The sequence below is a fragment of the Entelurus aequoreus genome, linkage group LG03 (assembly GCF_033978785.1).
Source record: "Entelurus aequoreus isolate RoL-2023_Sb linkage group LG03, RoL_Eaeq_v1.1, whole genome shotgun sequence".
Classification (NCBI taxonomy): Eukaryota; Metazoa; Chordata; class Actinopteri; order Syngnathiformes; family Syngnathidae; genus Entelurus; species Entelurus aequoreus.
This window is the reverse complement of record NC_084733.1, coordinates 26,220,461-26,238,087: the sequence shown is the minus strand read 5'-3', so window position 1 is coordinate 26,238,087 and position 17,627 is coordinate 26,220,461. Positions and strand designations below refer to the sequence as shown.

The 17,627-nt window shown below is 38.6% G+C and overlaps 1 protein-coding gene across 3 annotated transcripts in view; it reads left to right on the top strand.

Annotated features, from left to right (window-relative positions):
• Positions 1 to 17,627, top strand: part of myo6b (myosin VIb) — a 109,245-nt gene that overhangs the window by 74,624 nt on the left and 16,994 nt on the right. For 2 of the 3 annotated variants that reach the window (XM_062041572.1, XM_062041574.1), the window contains exons 26-29: positions 4,237 to 4,445; positions 4,517 to 4,595; positions 15,316 to 15,476; positions 15,595 to 15,645. In XM_062041572.1, coding sequence (XP_061897556.1) covers positions 4,237 to 4,445; positions 4,517 to 4,595; positions 15,316 to 15,476; positions 15,595 to 15,645 — 500 coding nt within the window. The remainder of the gene's footprint in view (positions 1 to 4,236; positions 4,446 to 4,516; positions 4,596 to 15,315; positions 15,477 to 15,594; positions 15,646 to 17,627) is intronic. The other variant, XM_062041573.1, reaches the window with a different exon arrangement.

Sequence of the window (17,627 nt, the reverse complement as noted above, 5' to 3'; positions counted from 1 at the left end):
GTTGTTATCTAAGGTCATTCTTTCATTTAAAGTTGGAGCAAACTTTTTTTGAAGAAAAATGAATACATTCATTCACCTTTTTATGCTCTTAATATCGCCCCAGTAGGACGAGTGTCATGATTGGGTTTGTTTTTGTGTTCAGTTTTTCAGATATTAGCACATATTTTTTAGAGGTATCAAATTACTAACCTGACTCTCGCCAGATCCTTGTAGTTCGCTGAGCGCCACACCAGAATCTGGGACATCTCAATAGGAGATGTATTTCAGGAGGCGGGGCCTTGGAAAAAAAAATCATTGTATGTGATTGGATAAACCACTTGTCCGTTATCTTGAATGACGTGCTATTTCAACCACTCACATCGAAATCAACCCGTGACGCTGATGAGAGCAACGCTGCGAAATCCAAAACAGAATAGCCGACATATTGGATAACGACAGAGCGAAAAGTGAGAGAACTTTTACTGAAACAACGCAGCAATGTCAGTAGACGATCGATGTCGTTTGTGCAAAGAATATATGCGAATAAAAGGCTTCATTGGGAACAGCAAAAAAATATTTCACAAAGTCGCCAACGAAGTTATCTAACGAACAGGAAACAATACGTGAAGCTAGGCGAACACACATCTACAACGCTAAATATATCCTGTGGTGTACCTCAGGGATCAATACTAGGACCTAAATTATTCAATCTCTATAAATGACATTTGTAAAGTTACAAAAGATTTAAAGTTAGTACTATTTGCGGATGATACAACAGCGTTTTGTTCAGGAGAGAACACACACAAGTTAATACAAATAATAACAGAAGAAATTAACAAATTAAAAAGATGGTTTGACAAAAACAGACTATCGTTGAATCTCAGTAAAACTAAAATAATGCTATTTGGTAACAGTAGAAGAGAAAGTCAAACAAATACAAATAGACGGAAAAGAAATTGAAAGAGTAAATGAAACCAAATTTCTAGGTATAATGATTGATGATAAATTGAACTGGAAATCTCACGTAAAAAATATACAACATAAAGTAGCAAGAAACACGTCAATAATGAATAAAGCAAAACATGTTCTAGACAAAAAATCACTTCATATTCTCTACTGCTCACCAGTGTTACCATATCTGAGTTACTGTGTAGAAATATGGGGAAATAATTACAAAAGTACACTTCATTCATTAACGGTGTTACAAGAAAGATCAGTTAGAATAATACATAATGTTGGATATAGAGAACATACAAATCCTTTATTTATTGAATCAAAGATACTGAAATTCCACGACATAATGAATTTGCAAACAGCTAAAATTATACACAAAGCAAACTATAACCTGCTACCCAAGAATATACAACAATTCTTCTCAAAAAAGGAGGAGAAATATAATTTTTGAGAAAAATGTAATTTAAAACATTTGTACGCACGTACAACACTTAAGACCTTCAGTATATCAGTATGTGGAATTCAATTATGGAATGGATTAAGCAAAGCAATCAAACAATGTACTAATATGATCCACTTCAAGAAACTCTTCAAACTTAAAGTGTTTACAAAGTACAAAGAAGAAGAACCATGATAAACATTCTGAATTTATTTAATTCATCCATTCTTTCACTCTCAAAATAATCTTACTTATCTCATCATATGAAATGTAACTTACTTCACCAATTATTATTTATCTATTTATTTTTATTGTGATTACTTATGGAGTACATTGTGAATAAATTGAGAACAGGAAGTGAACAAAAAAGTTTAGCAACTGTTATGTAAAAGAAAAGGGGTAGGATTAAATAAGCTCTGCTTCTTCCTACTCCTTTTCGAACATGTTGAAAAGAGAAACTGGAAATTGTGATGTATCCTGTTGTATGCTTGCATGTTCGAAATAAACTCAAACTCAAACGAAAAAAGCATACATGAACGTCTAACAGAACTTGGTTTGAAATTGTTGAAAGTTCGGGAGAGACCGTGTCGAGTATGCTTACGGTGCTTTCGCTTGATAGGGAAACTCGAAGACACTCTGTCCACTTTTAAAAAATGGCAAAAACTGAAGAACCGATAAACGGGACAGGGTGAAATTGTGTCCCCATCCCCCGACACCTACTGCTCCCCCAGCTCCTAAACTACTGAATTAATATTCAATAGATTCGACAAAACACTTGCAATAGCAGAATCAATGTCAGCACACGACTCCTCGCTGCGTGCCGCCATTGTTGTTTGAATCAAACAGTCGCTTCGGCGCTACGTCACATCTATGAAATCCCGCCCGGCGATCCCGATTTGTTCATTATTTTTTGCTATCTTGAAGGAGTTTGCATTGCCCTCGAGCCCAGATCCTTGTGTGGAGCTCAGCAAACTATAAGGATCTGGCGAGAGTCAGGTTATCAAATTACGGTGTTAACTGCAATTAATTATTTCCGTCATAGTTAGCGTGTTATTTTTTCATCTTTAACGTTACTGTCGCTGCGAGTTGTCTCGCCCTCTTCTTGCGGTTGACTGAGAGCAACAACAGTACTGCCATGTGACACAAAGATATTATGAAGCCGCGGCGAACACGAGGTATCACTTTGTCTCAAGACTAATGTTAGCAACTTTAAATAGTGTGCATATGATGAATTAGATCTAACAAATTGTGTAAACATTCATAATAAACTTAAAGAGGTGTCAGAAGTTTGTTTTATGGTTTGTATAAATTGTAATGTTGTCTTGTTTTTAGCATAGACAATATTATGGTTGTTTTTTGTTTTTTGTATCTATTACAAGAGCAATGGAAAAATGAGGTCACATCTAGGTTTAAGTTGATCAATTAAACTGACTTTATGCTGTTATACCACATCTGTGTGTCAATATAGTTATATATTACATGCCCAATTATCTGTGCATTATCTTTAAAAACAGAGCACACTTACATTGAAGAGAATGTTTTAGTTGACCATGCGTGTCTGCTCCTGGACGAAATGAAAGCATCACTTGTAAGTAAATAAGTTCATGTTCTGTCGTTAAATAAAGTTTGAAAAAATAAGTTAACGATGCACATTGATGGGTTTGTATGACACATATTTGATTGACAATCAGTAAAAACAATCATATATATTTAAATTTAACTGGTCCTAAAGGTACTTTGTAATTGTGCAATACTAAGATATTCAGATAATGCAGTCTAGTGTCGCTAAAGCAAGCTGGCAGTTAGTGCACTGATTGCTGGGTCAAAACTAGTGCCACTTATTGCTCGCAGGCAACTAGTGTAATAATGTAATTATTATTTATTCATGTTTTTGTTCTAAAAGGCACAGTGAATAGGGTGGCCATTCCACTACCATTTATAAACTTAATTTAAATTGTGTGGGAATACAAAGATATATATTTTAGAAAAAATCTAAATAAACATAAAAAACGGCCTCCCTGCAGTACTTCCGCAAACCCCACAGGGATTGCAAACCCCCTGTTGAATGTATGTGTTAAATCTGTTCTCCTGCACTGTGATTGATGGATCTTTTTGTTTTATTTTATATTATCTGAAGCAGAGGTAAAGTTTAACATTCATTATTATTATTATAAATGTGTTATTACTGATTTTTTAATGTATTAACTTCAACACTTCATATCAGCAACTTCAACACTTTATATCAGCAACCACCGCACAAGAAATTAATTTTTATTTTTATTTTTTTTTTTTTTATTTTATTTTTTTTTAATTAAATCAACATAAAAAACACAATATATACATTATATATCAATATAGATCAATACAGTCTGCAGGGATACAGTCCGTAAGCACACATGATTGTATTTCTTTATGAAGAAAAAAAAGATATATATATATATATATATATATTTTTTTTTTTTAATTCCCCCGCTCTAGGATAGAAACTGTTTTTCAGTCTATTTGTCCTTGCTTTGATGATCTTATAGCGCCTCCTTGAGGGCAAGAGTTCAAGCCAGTGGTGACCTGGGTGGGATGAGTCCCTGAGGATGCTGTTTGCTCTTCTGCTGCAGTGTCTCTTATACAGGTCCTCTAGAGCTACCTTTACAATAATGTAATGAAATGTTATTAAAAATACCCTTTTTTATGGTTTAGAGCTAATGTTAGAAATACGATCTAACAACTGATAAAAAAAATGATTATACAACTTTCCTGTTAAATCTGAAAGTGTATTTACTGGTGCTATTCGCTGCAAATGTCGACTTTCAGGCTTTAAATTGATCTACATGTTGTATGCGGCCTTGTCCTCTTCTCTCCCCCAACAGGGCTCAGCGATGACCTGGAAGGAGATTGACAGCGAGTACCAAGTGTTGATGAAGCGCTCCGAGCAGCTGCTCTCCTCCATGCAGGAGAAGAAACAGCAAGAAGAAGAAACTGAGAGGCTGAAGCACATCGAGGAGGAGATGGACAAAGAGAGGAAGAGGAGGGAAAAGGACGAGCAACGGCGCAAACAAGAGGAGGAGGACCGAAGGCTGTATGTGGCATTGACAAGAAAGAGTAACTGTTGATTAATTTTTAATTTGTTTTGTCTGAAATATCTTGTAGGAAAACAGAGATGGAGACAAAACGGAAGCAGGAAGAGGAGGATAGAAAAAAGAGAGAAGAAGAGGAAAAGGTTTTGCAGGTTTGGGCAGCTGTCAGATGGTTTGATTTGTCCCTCTGGTGTTTGACTTTGTTATGCCTGCAAGACAACTTTACAACCCAAGAAAATATCTGTAACAGTTATAGCAATTTTTCATCTTTCTTAGGAGTGTTGACAATGCCCATTCCCCGACCTTAAATATTTACTTACCCCAAAGTTCTTATTGCAAGATGTTTTCCTAATACTGTATTATTGTGTTGATATTTCACCTTTATTTACATAATATGCTAAGCAATACAATGGATAATCTTTCCCTAACGTTAAAGGTGTACCAGGGACTTTTTGCTCACTTTATAGCGCTCCATCCAACATCCCACTGCACTCAAAGCTTCTCATAGTTATTCGAGGCACAATAAATGCAAGCTGTTTTCCACCGAAAAAGCTTGACAGTGCTTGCACTGCAGTAAACATATATACATTTAACAATTTCCACACTGAATAAGATTAATAATATACATTATACAATCCCATTAGCAGGTTAACGACAAACGCTGTCCTCATTATAGCTCTGATTAAAAAAGGAAACCGCACAATGAAATGTAAAGGTCACATCAAGCTTGCTGTTTCCATTCAAAAATAGAATCGGGGTCTTTAAGACCTAATTGGTTTTCACATGCACTGTTGAAAAAATAAAGGAAACATTTATATCACACATCCCAGATTTGGATATATAAAATATGGAGGTAAATTTGTGGCATAATGCTCCTTCTGTTCCGCGCACAAAAAAAACAGATGAATCTGCTTGGTTGTTTCCCTCCCATTATTGCCTTGGCCTCTCCCAGTTTACTACTTTGTCTCCTACTATCTCATTCCCACTCATGACTAGGGATGGGTACTGTTCACATTTGAACCGGTTGGGCACCAATTCCCGGTACCTAGGAAACGGTAAACGGTATTTTTTTTAATTATTTTATTTTTGTCATAAAGAAAAACAATAATGTGTGCTTACAGACTGTATCTCTGCAGACTGTATTGATCTATATTGATATATTATGTATATATTGTGATTTTATGTTAGTTTAATTTTTTTTTTAAATAAGAAAAACAATTTTTTTGTTTTTTTTATTTCTTGTGCAGCCCGGTACCAATCGGTCCACGGACCGGTACTGGGCCGTGGCACGGTGGTTGGGGACCACTGCTATAGAGTATACAAATGAGTTTTAAGATGGGACTGAAATGCTTCTACAGAAATAGCATCTCTAACGGAGTACTGGAGCTCGAATGGAAAACGCTCTAAAGTCTGCAGACTTTTTTTGGGCTCTGGGTATCACTAATAAGCTGGAGTTCTTTGTATGCAGATTTCTTGCCGGGACATATGGTACAATACAATCGGCAAGATAGGATGGAGCTAAACCGTGTAGTATTTTATATGTAAGTAGTAAAACCTTAAAGTTACATCTTAAGTATAGGCATAATATGATCAAACTTTCTTGTTTTTGTCAAAAGTCTAGCAGCCGCATTTTGTACCAACTGTTAACTTTTAATGCTAGACATAGAGAGACACGAAAATAATATGTTACAGTAATCGAGACGAGATGTAACGAACGCATGAATAATGATCTCAGCGTTGGTGGTGGACAAAATGGGACGAATTTTGGCAATATTACAAAGATGAAAGAAAGAAGGCGTGGCGAAGTTGGTAGAGTGGCCGTGCCAGCAATCGGAAGGTTGCTGGTTACTGGGGTTCAATCCCCACCTTCTACCATCCTCGTCACGTCCGTTGTGTCCTTGGGCAAGACACTTTACCCTTGCTCCTGATGGCTGCTGGTTAGCGCCTTGCATGGCAGCTCCCGCCATCAGTGTGTGAATGTGTGTGTGAATGTGTGTGTGAATGGATGTATGTGGAAATACTGTCAAAGCGCTTTGAGTACCTTGAAGGTAGAAAAGCGCTATACAAGTATAACCCATTTATCATTTATTTATTTATTTATTTAGTAACACTTAAAGGCCTACTGAAATGATTTTTTTAATTTAAACGGGGATAGCAGATCCATTCTATGTGTCATACTTGATCATTTCGCGATATTGCCATATTTTTGCTGAAAGGATTTAGTAGAGAACAACGACGATAAAGTTCGCAACTTTTGGTCGCTGATAAAAAAAAGCCTTGCCTATACCGGAAGTAGCGTGACGTCCCAGGAGGAAGGACTCCTCACATTTTCCCATTGTTTACAATGCAGCAAGAGAGATTCGGACCGAGAAAGCGACAATTACCCCATTAATTTGAGCCAGGATGAAAGATTTGTGGATGAGGAAAGTGAGAGTGAAGGACTACAGTGCCGTGCAGGACGTATCTTTTTTCGCTCTGACCATAACTTAGGTACAAGGGTTCATTGGATTCCACACTTCCTCTTTTTTCTATTGTGGATCACGGATTTGTATTTTAAACCACCTCGTATACTATATCCTCTTGAAAATGAGAGTCGAGAACGTGAAATGGACATGCACAGTGACTTTTATCTCCACAACAATACATCGGCGAAGCTCCTTAGCTACTGAGCTAACGTGATAGCATCGGGCTCAAATGCAGATAGAAACAAAATAAATAAACCCCTGACTGGAAGGATAGACAGAAGATCAACAATACTATTAAACCATGGACATGTAAATACACGGTTAATAATTTCCAGCTTGGCGAAGCTTAACAATGCTGTTGCTAATGACGCCATTGAAGCTAACTTAGCTACGGGACGGCAGCAGCGGCGGGCGTTGTAGCTTTCGACGACACCCCGGCCGCCATCAGAGTCGGCAAGAAACATATATTTCCCCAAAGTTACGTACGTGACATGCACATAGCGACACGCACGTACGGGCAAGCGATCAAATGTTTGGAAGCCAAAGCTGTACTCACGGTAGCGCGTCTGCTATCCAACTCAAAGTCCTCCTGGTTGTGTTGCTGTAGTCCGCCGCTAATACACCGATCGCACCTACAGCTTTCTTCTTTGCAGTCTACATTGTTCATTAAACAAATTGCAAAAGATTCACCAACACAGATGTCCAGAATACTGTGGGATTTTGGGATGAAAACAGAGCGTTTTGTATTGGATTCAATGGGTCCGAATACTTCCGTACCAACCATTGACGTCACGCACATACGTCATCATACATAAACGTTTTCAACCGGAAGTGTGGCGGGAAATTTAAAATTGCACTTTATAAGTTAACCCGGCCGTATTGGCATGTGTTGCAATGTTAAGATTTCATCATTGATATATACACTATATATGTGTGATTCAAATGAGAGAGTTGGGTCGAATATAATACAGAGATTCTTTACCGAGTCGCTTTGTGTAATTGTGGTAGTGGGCTGTTATGAGGAATTTCCGTTAATGGTATCCGTATTACTGAGATTATAAACATTATTTTTATATTGTGTAGTGCGCCTTAAATAATTTTGATCACATCTAAGAATTGATATAATGGGGATCTTGAGATTATCATTTGCTTGGTGCTGCAATATATTGAGCGTGTCATAATTTGCCACCTCAGTAGAATGCATGTTCACCTCTGGTACAGTTACTACAGAAAAAACACTATGTGAGATATGTATTATTATACAAAAAATGCTATGTGTGCAGGGATTTTCCAGCCTGGCACTGGTTAGTTCTAGCTTAACTGACTTCTCATCCGGACTAACAGACACTGTAATTGCCTGTGTCCGAGCTTGCTCTAGTGTAGTAAGTGAAGTGTGACTGAAATAGTAATCTATATTTCTGGAGAAAGTGATGGTGCCTTCCCTTTAGGGTGAAGGCCGTCCCTCCTCAGCATGCCCGGTTTGCTCCAGAAAGAGGGCCAATTATCAATAAACATTAGTCCCCGTTCTCTACAAAAACTAGCCCGCCACTTGTTAAGCGATACTAATCTGCTATACCGCTCATCATTGCCTCTTGCAGGCGGGGGGCCAGAGACAAGTACTTGCCAGCCGAGTCATACCAAAGACTTTAAAAATGGGACCCATAACCTCCCTGCTTGGCACTCAGCAACAAAGGGTTGGAGTTGGGGGTTAAATCACCAAAATGATTCCCGGGCGCGGCGCCGCTGCTGCCCACTGCTCCCCAAGGGGATGGGACAAATGCAGAGGACAAATTTCACCACATCTAGTGTGTGTGTGACAATCATTGGTACTTTAATCTTTAGTCTTGATGCCAGGACATTTTTGTAGTCAGATTACAAGTCCTAGCTAAATTGCTCTTTGTAATCTCTGACTGTCTCATCCTAGTGTCATTGGAGCCGACGTTTACAACAATGTTCACGTAGATAGTGGTCCGGGTGATGGAGTCCCCTATAACCAAGGCGTGGTGCCCGGTAGACTGGGGTGTAGGACTAGCTAAAGGCCTAAATATATTATGCGTCTCAACCGGTAGGCCGCTTAGGGCTGCTACAAACTGGGCTAGTCAGCTCGCTCCAGCTAACGCTAGCAAATGTGTCCGCAACGTCTAAAGTTACGAAAGTTCCTCTACTCTAATTGGCGGACCTATCCATGAGAACGGTGCACGAAGAGCAGGGAGCCATACTCACGTTGTTTCTTTCACCGAGTCGAGTTCTTGCTGTCTTCGGAGAAGTGGCGGCACCGTGAGGGAGCAGATGCCTTTGGAGCATAGTTGCTTTCAACCGCGATGAGCTTAGCTTCATTAGCTTAGCAGTTAGCTAGGTTGTTTCTTTCACCGAGTCGAGTTCTTGCTGTCTTCGGAGTAATAGACGAAGAGTAGCCGACGCCTTCGAAGCGTAGTTGCTTTGAGCCGCAACTAGCTTAGCTTCGTTAACTTAGCAGCTAGCTAGCTGAGAGAGGGGTGGTAAAACAGAGAGTGGTTGCTCTGCTAGACAACTAAACATGTGTGAGAAGGAATAAAGAAAGCTGTAAAACAATTAGAAGCACACAGATACAAACCCCATTTTCATATGAGTTGGGAAATTGTGTTAGATGTAAATATAAACAAATACAATGATTTGCAAATCCTTTTCAACCCATATTCAATTGAATGCACTACAAAGACAAGATATTTGATGTTCAAACTCATAAACTTTTTTTTTTTTTTGCAAATAATAATTAACTTAGAATTTCATGGCTGCAACACGTGCCAAAGTAGTTGGGGAAGGGCATGTTCACCACTGTGTTACATGGCCTTTCCTTTTAACAACATTCAGTAAACGTTTGGGAACTGAGGAGACACATTTTTTAAGCTTCTCAGGTGGAATTCTTTCCCATTCTTGCTTGATGTACAGCTTAAGTTGTTCAACAGTCCGGGGTCTCCATTGTGGTATTTTAGGCTTCATAATGCGCTACACATTTTCAATGGGAGACAGGTCTGGACTACAGGCAGGCCAGTCTAGTACCCGCACTCTTTTACTATGAAGCCACGTTGATGTAACACGTGGCTTGGCATTGTCTTGCTGAAATAAGCAGGGGCGTCCATGGTAACGTTGCTTGGATGGCAACATATGTTGCTCCAAAACCTGTATGTACCTTTCAGCATTAATGGCGCCTTCACAGATGTGTAAGTTACCCATGTCTTGAGCACTAATACATCTCCATACCATCACAGATGCTGGCTTTTCAACTTTGCGCCTATAACAATCTGGATGGTTCTTTTCCGCTTTGGTCCGGAGGACACGACGTCCGCAGTTTCCAAAAACAATTTGAAATGTGGACTCGTCAGACCACAGAACACTTTTCCACTTTGTATCAGTCCATCTTAGATGAGCTCAGGCCCAGCAAAGCCGACAGCGTTTCTGGGTGTTGTTGATAAACGGTTTTCGCCTTGCATTGGAGAGTTTTAACTTGCACTTACAGATGTAGCGACCAACTGTAGTTACTGACAGTGGGTTTCTGAAGTGTTCCTGAGCCCATGTGGTGATATCCTTTACACACTGATGTCGCTTGTTGATGCAGTACAGCCTGAGGGATCAAAGGTTACGGGTTTAGTTGCTTACGTGCAGTGATTTCTCCAGATTCTCTGAACCCTTTGATGATATTACGGACCGTAGATGGTGAAATCCCTAAATTCCTTGCAATAGCTGGTTGAGAAAGGTTTTTCTTAAACTGTTCAACAATTTGCTCACGCATTTGTTGACAAAGTGGTGACACTCGCCCCATCCTTGTTTGTGAATGACTGAGCATTTCATGGAACCTACTTTTATACCCAATCATGGCACCCACCTGTTCCCAATTTGCCTGTTCATCTGTGGGATGTTCCAAATAAGTGTTTGATGAGCATTCCTCAACTTTATCAGTATTTATTGCCACCTTTCCCAACTTCTTTGTAACGTGTTGCTGGCATCAAATTCTAAAGTTAATGATTATTTGCGGGCAGCACGGTGAGCACCCCGAAGGGAATAAGCGGTAGAAAATGGATGGATGGATGATTATTTGCACAAAACAAATGTTTATCAGTTTGAACATCCAAAATGTTGTCTTTGTAGCATATTCAACTGAATATGGGTTGAAAATGATTTGCAGATCATTGTATTCCGTTTATATTTACATCTAACACAATTTCCCAACTCATATGGAAACAGGGTTTGTAGATGTGCTCGGGCCCAGCGAAGCCGACAGCGTTTCTGGGTGTTGTTGATAGACGGTTTTCGCCTTGCATAGGAGAGTTTTAACTTTCACTTCCAGATGTAGCGACCAACTGTAGTTGCTGACAGTGGGTTTCTGAAGTATTCCTGAGCCCATGTGGTGATATCCTTTACACACTGATGTCGCTTTTTGATGCAGTACCGCCTGAGGAATCCAAGGTCACAGGCATTCAATGTTACGTGCATTGATTTCTCCAGATTCTCTGAACCTTGCAATAGCTCGTTGAGAAATGTTGTTCCTAAACTGTTGAACGATTTCCTCAAGCATTTGTTCACAAAGTGTTGACCCTCGCCCCATCCTTGTTTGTGAATGACTGAGCATTTCATGGAAGCTGCTTTTATACCCAATCAGGGCACTCACCTGTTCCCAATTAGCCTGTTCACCTGTGGGATGTTCCAAATAAGTGTTTGATGAGTATTCCTCAAATTTCTCAGTCTTGTTTGCCACTTGTGCCAGCTTTTTTGAAACATGTTGCAGGCTTCAAATTCCAAATGAGCTAATATTTGCAGTTTTCCAGTTCGAACGTTAAGTATCTTGTCTTTGCAGTGTATTCAATTAAATATAGGTTGAAAAGGATTTGCAAATCATTGTATTGTGTATTTATTTACGATTTACACAACATGCCAACTTCACTGGTTTTGGGTTTGTACGTGCCTCTAGGTCCCAAAAATGTACCCAATTTTGTACCCATCCCTACTAATGACACTGTGCTACTGGAGAAACATTTTGATCACAACCTGAACATAGAAGTTCTATGGGCAAAAAATGCAAAACTAGCCAAAATGATGAGAAGTGTGCAAAGCAATTCCCTCTATTTTTTTAAACAGTGTATTATTCTAACATTATCGTTCCTGTAGTTATCGCTACCTGTCTAAATGATAATGGCCAATAACCAAGTCATGACCTTGGACAGCTTCCCTTCAGGAAAGTTTTCACCAAAGTTTGCAACCTACAGACTTTCCAAGGGTGTGCAAGGAGTTTGCTCCTCTTATTTATTTTCTGCTGTGTCAAGGATTCGCCTGATATCTTACCCCTTTCAGTCTTTAAATCTTTGTGTTGTGGTGTCATTAAGGAAGTTCCGAGAGAGGCTTTTGTGATTTAGGTTCGCTTTAGAATAACAAAACCCTGGGAATAGCTCTTTTGAGGGCCATACTAAGCTTTGGTGGGACCATAAAATCTTTCTTGTACTCTATAAATGTGGAGCAGCTCAACACTCTGATCACCTCATGTTTCACTCTGGTCGTGTGCCATATACCTCCTGATCTGACCGTCCTACAGCATGAATAATGCATTCTTGGCTGAGAGGTGATTCATATTTAACGCTCCTTTCAAGAAAACCACCCTGTGTGGACATATATGTATATATGTGTGTATATATATATATATATATATATATATATATATATATATATATATATATATATATATATATATATATATATATATATATATATATATATATATGTATATGTGGGGGAAAAAAATCACAAGACTACTTCATCTCTACAGGCCTGTTTCATGAGGGGTTTCCTCAATCATCAGGAGATTTTAATAGAAGCATTAAAATGTCCTGATGATTGAGGGAACCCCTCATGAAACAGGCCTGCAGAGATGAAGTAGTCTTGTGATTTTTTTTTTTCCCCACACATACATATATTGCGCTCTACCACGGTATCGAGCACTATTTTTTGGATAATCTAATTAAGACATATATATATATATATATATATATATATATATATATATATATATATATATATATATATATATATATATATATATATATATATATATATATATATATACACTACCGTTCATAAGTTTGGGGTCACATTGAAATGTCGTTATTTTTGAAGGAAAAACACTGTACTTTTCAATGAAGATAACTTTAAATTTGTCTTAACTTTAAAGAAATACACTCTATACATTGCTAATGTGGTAAATGACTATTCTAGCTGCAAATGTCTGGTTTTTGGTGCAATATCTACATAGGTGTATAGAGGCCCATTTCCAGCAACTATCACTCCAGTGTTCTAATGGTACAATGTGTTTGCTCATTGGCTCAGAAGGCTAATTGATGATTAGAAAACCCTTGTGCAATCATGTTCACACATCTGAAAATAGTTTAGCTCGTTACAGAAGCTACAAAACTGACCTTCCTTTGAGCAGATTGAGTTTCTGGAGCATCACATTTGTGGGGTCAATTAAACGCTCAAAATGGCCAGAAAAAGAACTTTCGTCTGAAACTCGACAGTCTATTCTTGTTCTTAGAAATGAAAAATTGTTTGGGTGACCCCAAACTTTTGAACGGTAGTGTATATATATATATATATATATATATATATATATATATATATATATATATATATATATATATATATATATATATATATATATATATATATATATATATATATATATATATATATATATATTTGTGTTTATGTATATATTATAGGGTATATTCACATTTTAATTAATTAATTTTATTGTAAGTGTGTGTAAAGCTTTGGTCACATTTTCAGTAGACCCATAATAAATTCATAAAAGAACCAAACTTCATGAATGTTTTTTGTGACCAAAAAATATGTGCTCCAATCACTCTATCACAAAAAAATAAGACTTGTAGAAATTATTAGAAACTCAAGACCGCCATGACATTATGTTCTTTACAAGTGTATGTAAACTTTTGATCGCAATTGTATATATATATATGTATATATATATATATATATATATATATATATATATATATACATATATACATATACATATACATATTAGGTGTGTGCATCTCTACCTTAAATGGCGATTGTATATGAATCTTGATTACGATTAGATGCAATCCGATGCAGATGGAAGCTTTGCATGGTGAAAAGACAATTAAATGTATAATGTATCACGTCAGAACAATGTCATGTGTTTATTTTTAGAAAGACACATACAAAACAGGTGGTGCCTGCATTAATTATGAGCAAATAGTAGAAGTATCAACTTCAAGGGATTGCAAAGCATTAACTTAAAGAATTGAAGATGGAAACAAAACACTTTTGGAAAAGTTACCAGCTCTTTACTATTCTTTGCTCAGGTAGTAACAGTTAAATACAGAGGAAAAAAGCAAGCAAGCTGTGCATCAAGTAGAGGTGTTTATATAACACCACACTAACACAAGTGCAAGTTACAATTAAGTGCCAACACGTAAACTAAACAGCAGCTTCAGTGTAGAAGCTCAAATACTTAATTTACTATTTCGAATGCATTAAAAAAAAAAAATCCGTCGTCATGTCTTTCATATGATCGTGAATGATAGGCAACATTGAAAAAAAAATGCAGTTACCTTTAAGTGGCGTTCACTTGAAACTTGTGAGGAGGAATTGTTGTGTTACAAACTTTAGTGTGGTGTTGCTTCGTAATTTTAATTATTCCAAGCTGATTTGCGATGTGTAGGCAGCGGCAGCTGAACTAATTGTGACGACGTGTCATATTTACGACAATCATTTGGATAAAAAAAATACCGGAAGCACTATCATTAGTCCAGAATCTTCACGATCCAATTAGAAAGCAGTACTCAAATATACCGGTACTTGGTATACATACCTAATGGACAGTGTAGTAGTAGATGTGATTACCTCGCAGAGTTGTGGCTAAATTGGGGCTGGAAGTCTTTCAAATCCGTGTCCTTGTCTTGCTAGTTGGTCGGTCTGCTAGCATTAGCATCCTTAGCTTCCTCATCGGCAGCCCGTCACAACAGGTGAATGCTCAGATTAGTTGTGCTAATTATCGCTGCTTTCCAAACGTTACAAATGGCCATACTTTTATCCAACAGACCATTCTTTAAAAAAAAAAAACAATCCAAACGTTAACCATACTTTAAAGTTAATATTCGGGGGTTCATTGTTTTGAAAATATGGTTGGACTGTGTTGTTGGGTGTCAACTGTGGTTCGGTCTTGCACATGACCAGTAAGGCTTTCCTAATAGTCCTGCATGATAGATGAATAGCTTTAATCAGATTTGTGCACACAGCAGAGTTTTAATTGCTTTATAGATTGTGGAAAAAGGGAGCCCACTCATATTTAATTAGTTACATGTGGCGTGTTTATGTGTCTGTTCGTGTCCTTCAGGCGGAGTTGGAAATCCAGTTGGCTCTGGAGCGGGAGGAGCAGATCCAACGGACAGCCATTCTAGAGCAGGAGAGACGTGATAGGGAGCTGGCCATGAGGATCGCTCAGAGTGAGGCCGAGCTGATCACTGAAGATGGCCAGGTGGACGCAAGTCTGCGCAGGTATTGAATGTTTAAGAATAACAGAAACGTATGCATCAACCTCTAGGTGGATGAGAATGGAGGTAAACCTACTGTACCGTACCAACTTCTTCTCTCCTATTGCTCTGTCCTTTCATAGTGATGAGGCTTTTTTGGATCTCCCTATCTCTGCATCCTCAGCCAGAGCCATGTAAGACTTTAGCATAGTCCATGCAATGTAATCCCAACAAAAAGCACTCGCTCATTCCCTTCACTTTGTGCCATAACCCCCATTATAGTTCCATATCTCTTCGCTGCTTTGAGTAGCTATCAGTCTACCCGCAATACAAAGCCCTTGCTCAAGGGCATGAAAGTATCATATCAGACACAACAAAATGTATGTATTTTTTCCAGGATCACTGAATGTGTCTGTGTTTGCTCTGCCCATCCATTGATTCATTTTAATCATATCCTTTTGAACACATAATCAGTATGTATGGCAGTTGCATCCTTTGATTTACATCTTAAGTCTGCTTGAACTCATAGTATTCACAATGGTGTTGATTGATGCATCTAAAAAGGGTACAAAATAGCTTTCTTTGACTAGTAACCAATCAACAACATTCCCCTTTTCCCTTGGCTCCATTGTGATGCTTTTTTAATGGCACTGCCCGAAACTATTTCTGGTACCTGGTCAACTGGTGTTCCAAACATAACCAGCTTATTCCATATGTGTGACATATACCCCTGCTTATTGGTCAAGCAGATTTGTCATTGTACCGTGTGAGGACACACGACTTACGTGATGCCTTATCTCTGGACGCTGCAGCATTATACGCCACAGTGCAGTGTCAGTCTGTTTCCTTGCTGCCCTCAGTCGTCTCTTGAATATAATTTATCAATAGCCACATGATAGAAATGTAATACCTGAGAACCCTTCATTTTACCACTGTCCTAGTTTTATTCTAAAGAAGGATCAGGAACTGTGCTCCAAAGTGAATGTTTTGTTGCATATGCGGCACACAGAGCTGTAGTCATTGCATTCAGTACACGTAGACCTTCACACTGGCGTCACTAGCATAGTCGTATATTGTGGCAGAAAAAAATAAACACCTCGGCCTCCTTCTGTCCCCTTGTTGATCCAACCAACCATTTCCTATTAGCAACAGCCCATCGCTTCACTTCCACTGCTTGTTTCCTGCCTGCACAATCCTCCTCATCACGCTTTCCCCCCAGCCAGACTGATGAGGGTTGACCACGATTCACATTTTGTTTCAACTTTTCAGTAAGCATCAATTACAAGTGGTAATCTGGATAATTAGATCGAGCATTCTCCTCTCTGAGACATTAGCAGCTGTAAATAGAGGACTTAATTCCTTGGTATTATTGAATTAGCATCCTCCACACTGCAGGGAAGCTGGAGTTGGGAGCCCAGACCTGCTGTTAACTGTCTGAAGGTCTGTGCCGCGTGCATGATTCATAAATTTAACGGCTGAGCTAAATGCCAGCAAATGTATTGTGTCATCCCGCAAGCAGTAAGCACACATGGAAACAGTCGCGACGTGCCGTTCATGGGAATTTCCTCCTATTGATTGTTGATTGACCAAAGCGAGCGGAAAAATGAAATAAGCATGCGTAAAATTTGTCTGTTAGCAAACACATCAGGCATCAGCTCACACTTTGCGAGATGTCTTCATATCCTTATCGACTAAAGGTGTGGGGAGGGTGGCCCCCTGCAGACTTCTGGAAAATGGCCAATCAACCAAGAGAGACAGGTTAGGAAGGGGTCCTTAAAGAGACAGAGGCGCTGTTGACACTGGACTGAGGGTTTTCAAACTGTGGCACAACAAGCCTCCCATTAGAGAATGTCATAGGGCTCAAAAGTGTGTAGTGGAAACGCAATGCATTGTACTTCCTGCTTATTTAATTGGCTAAATGCATAACTCTGTCCTGAAGTTGTTCTTTTCTTTAACAAGTTCAAAACACATCGTGAACATGCAACATCATTTACTGTCACAATGGTTGTCATGATCGATTCAGGAAAAAAAAATGATTGTGTGAGACTGTCTCATTTCCAGCGTAGAAGCAAAGCCAAGGAAGTCGGGTTAGTGAGCTAATAAAGAGACGATAAATAGCTTGAATAGCAACCGTGATACGATCAAACACCACTTTTTATCATTTTTACACTGGTAG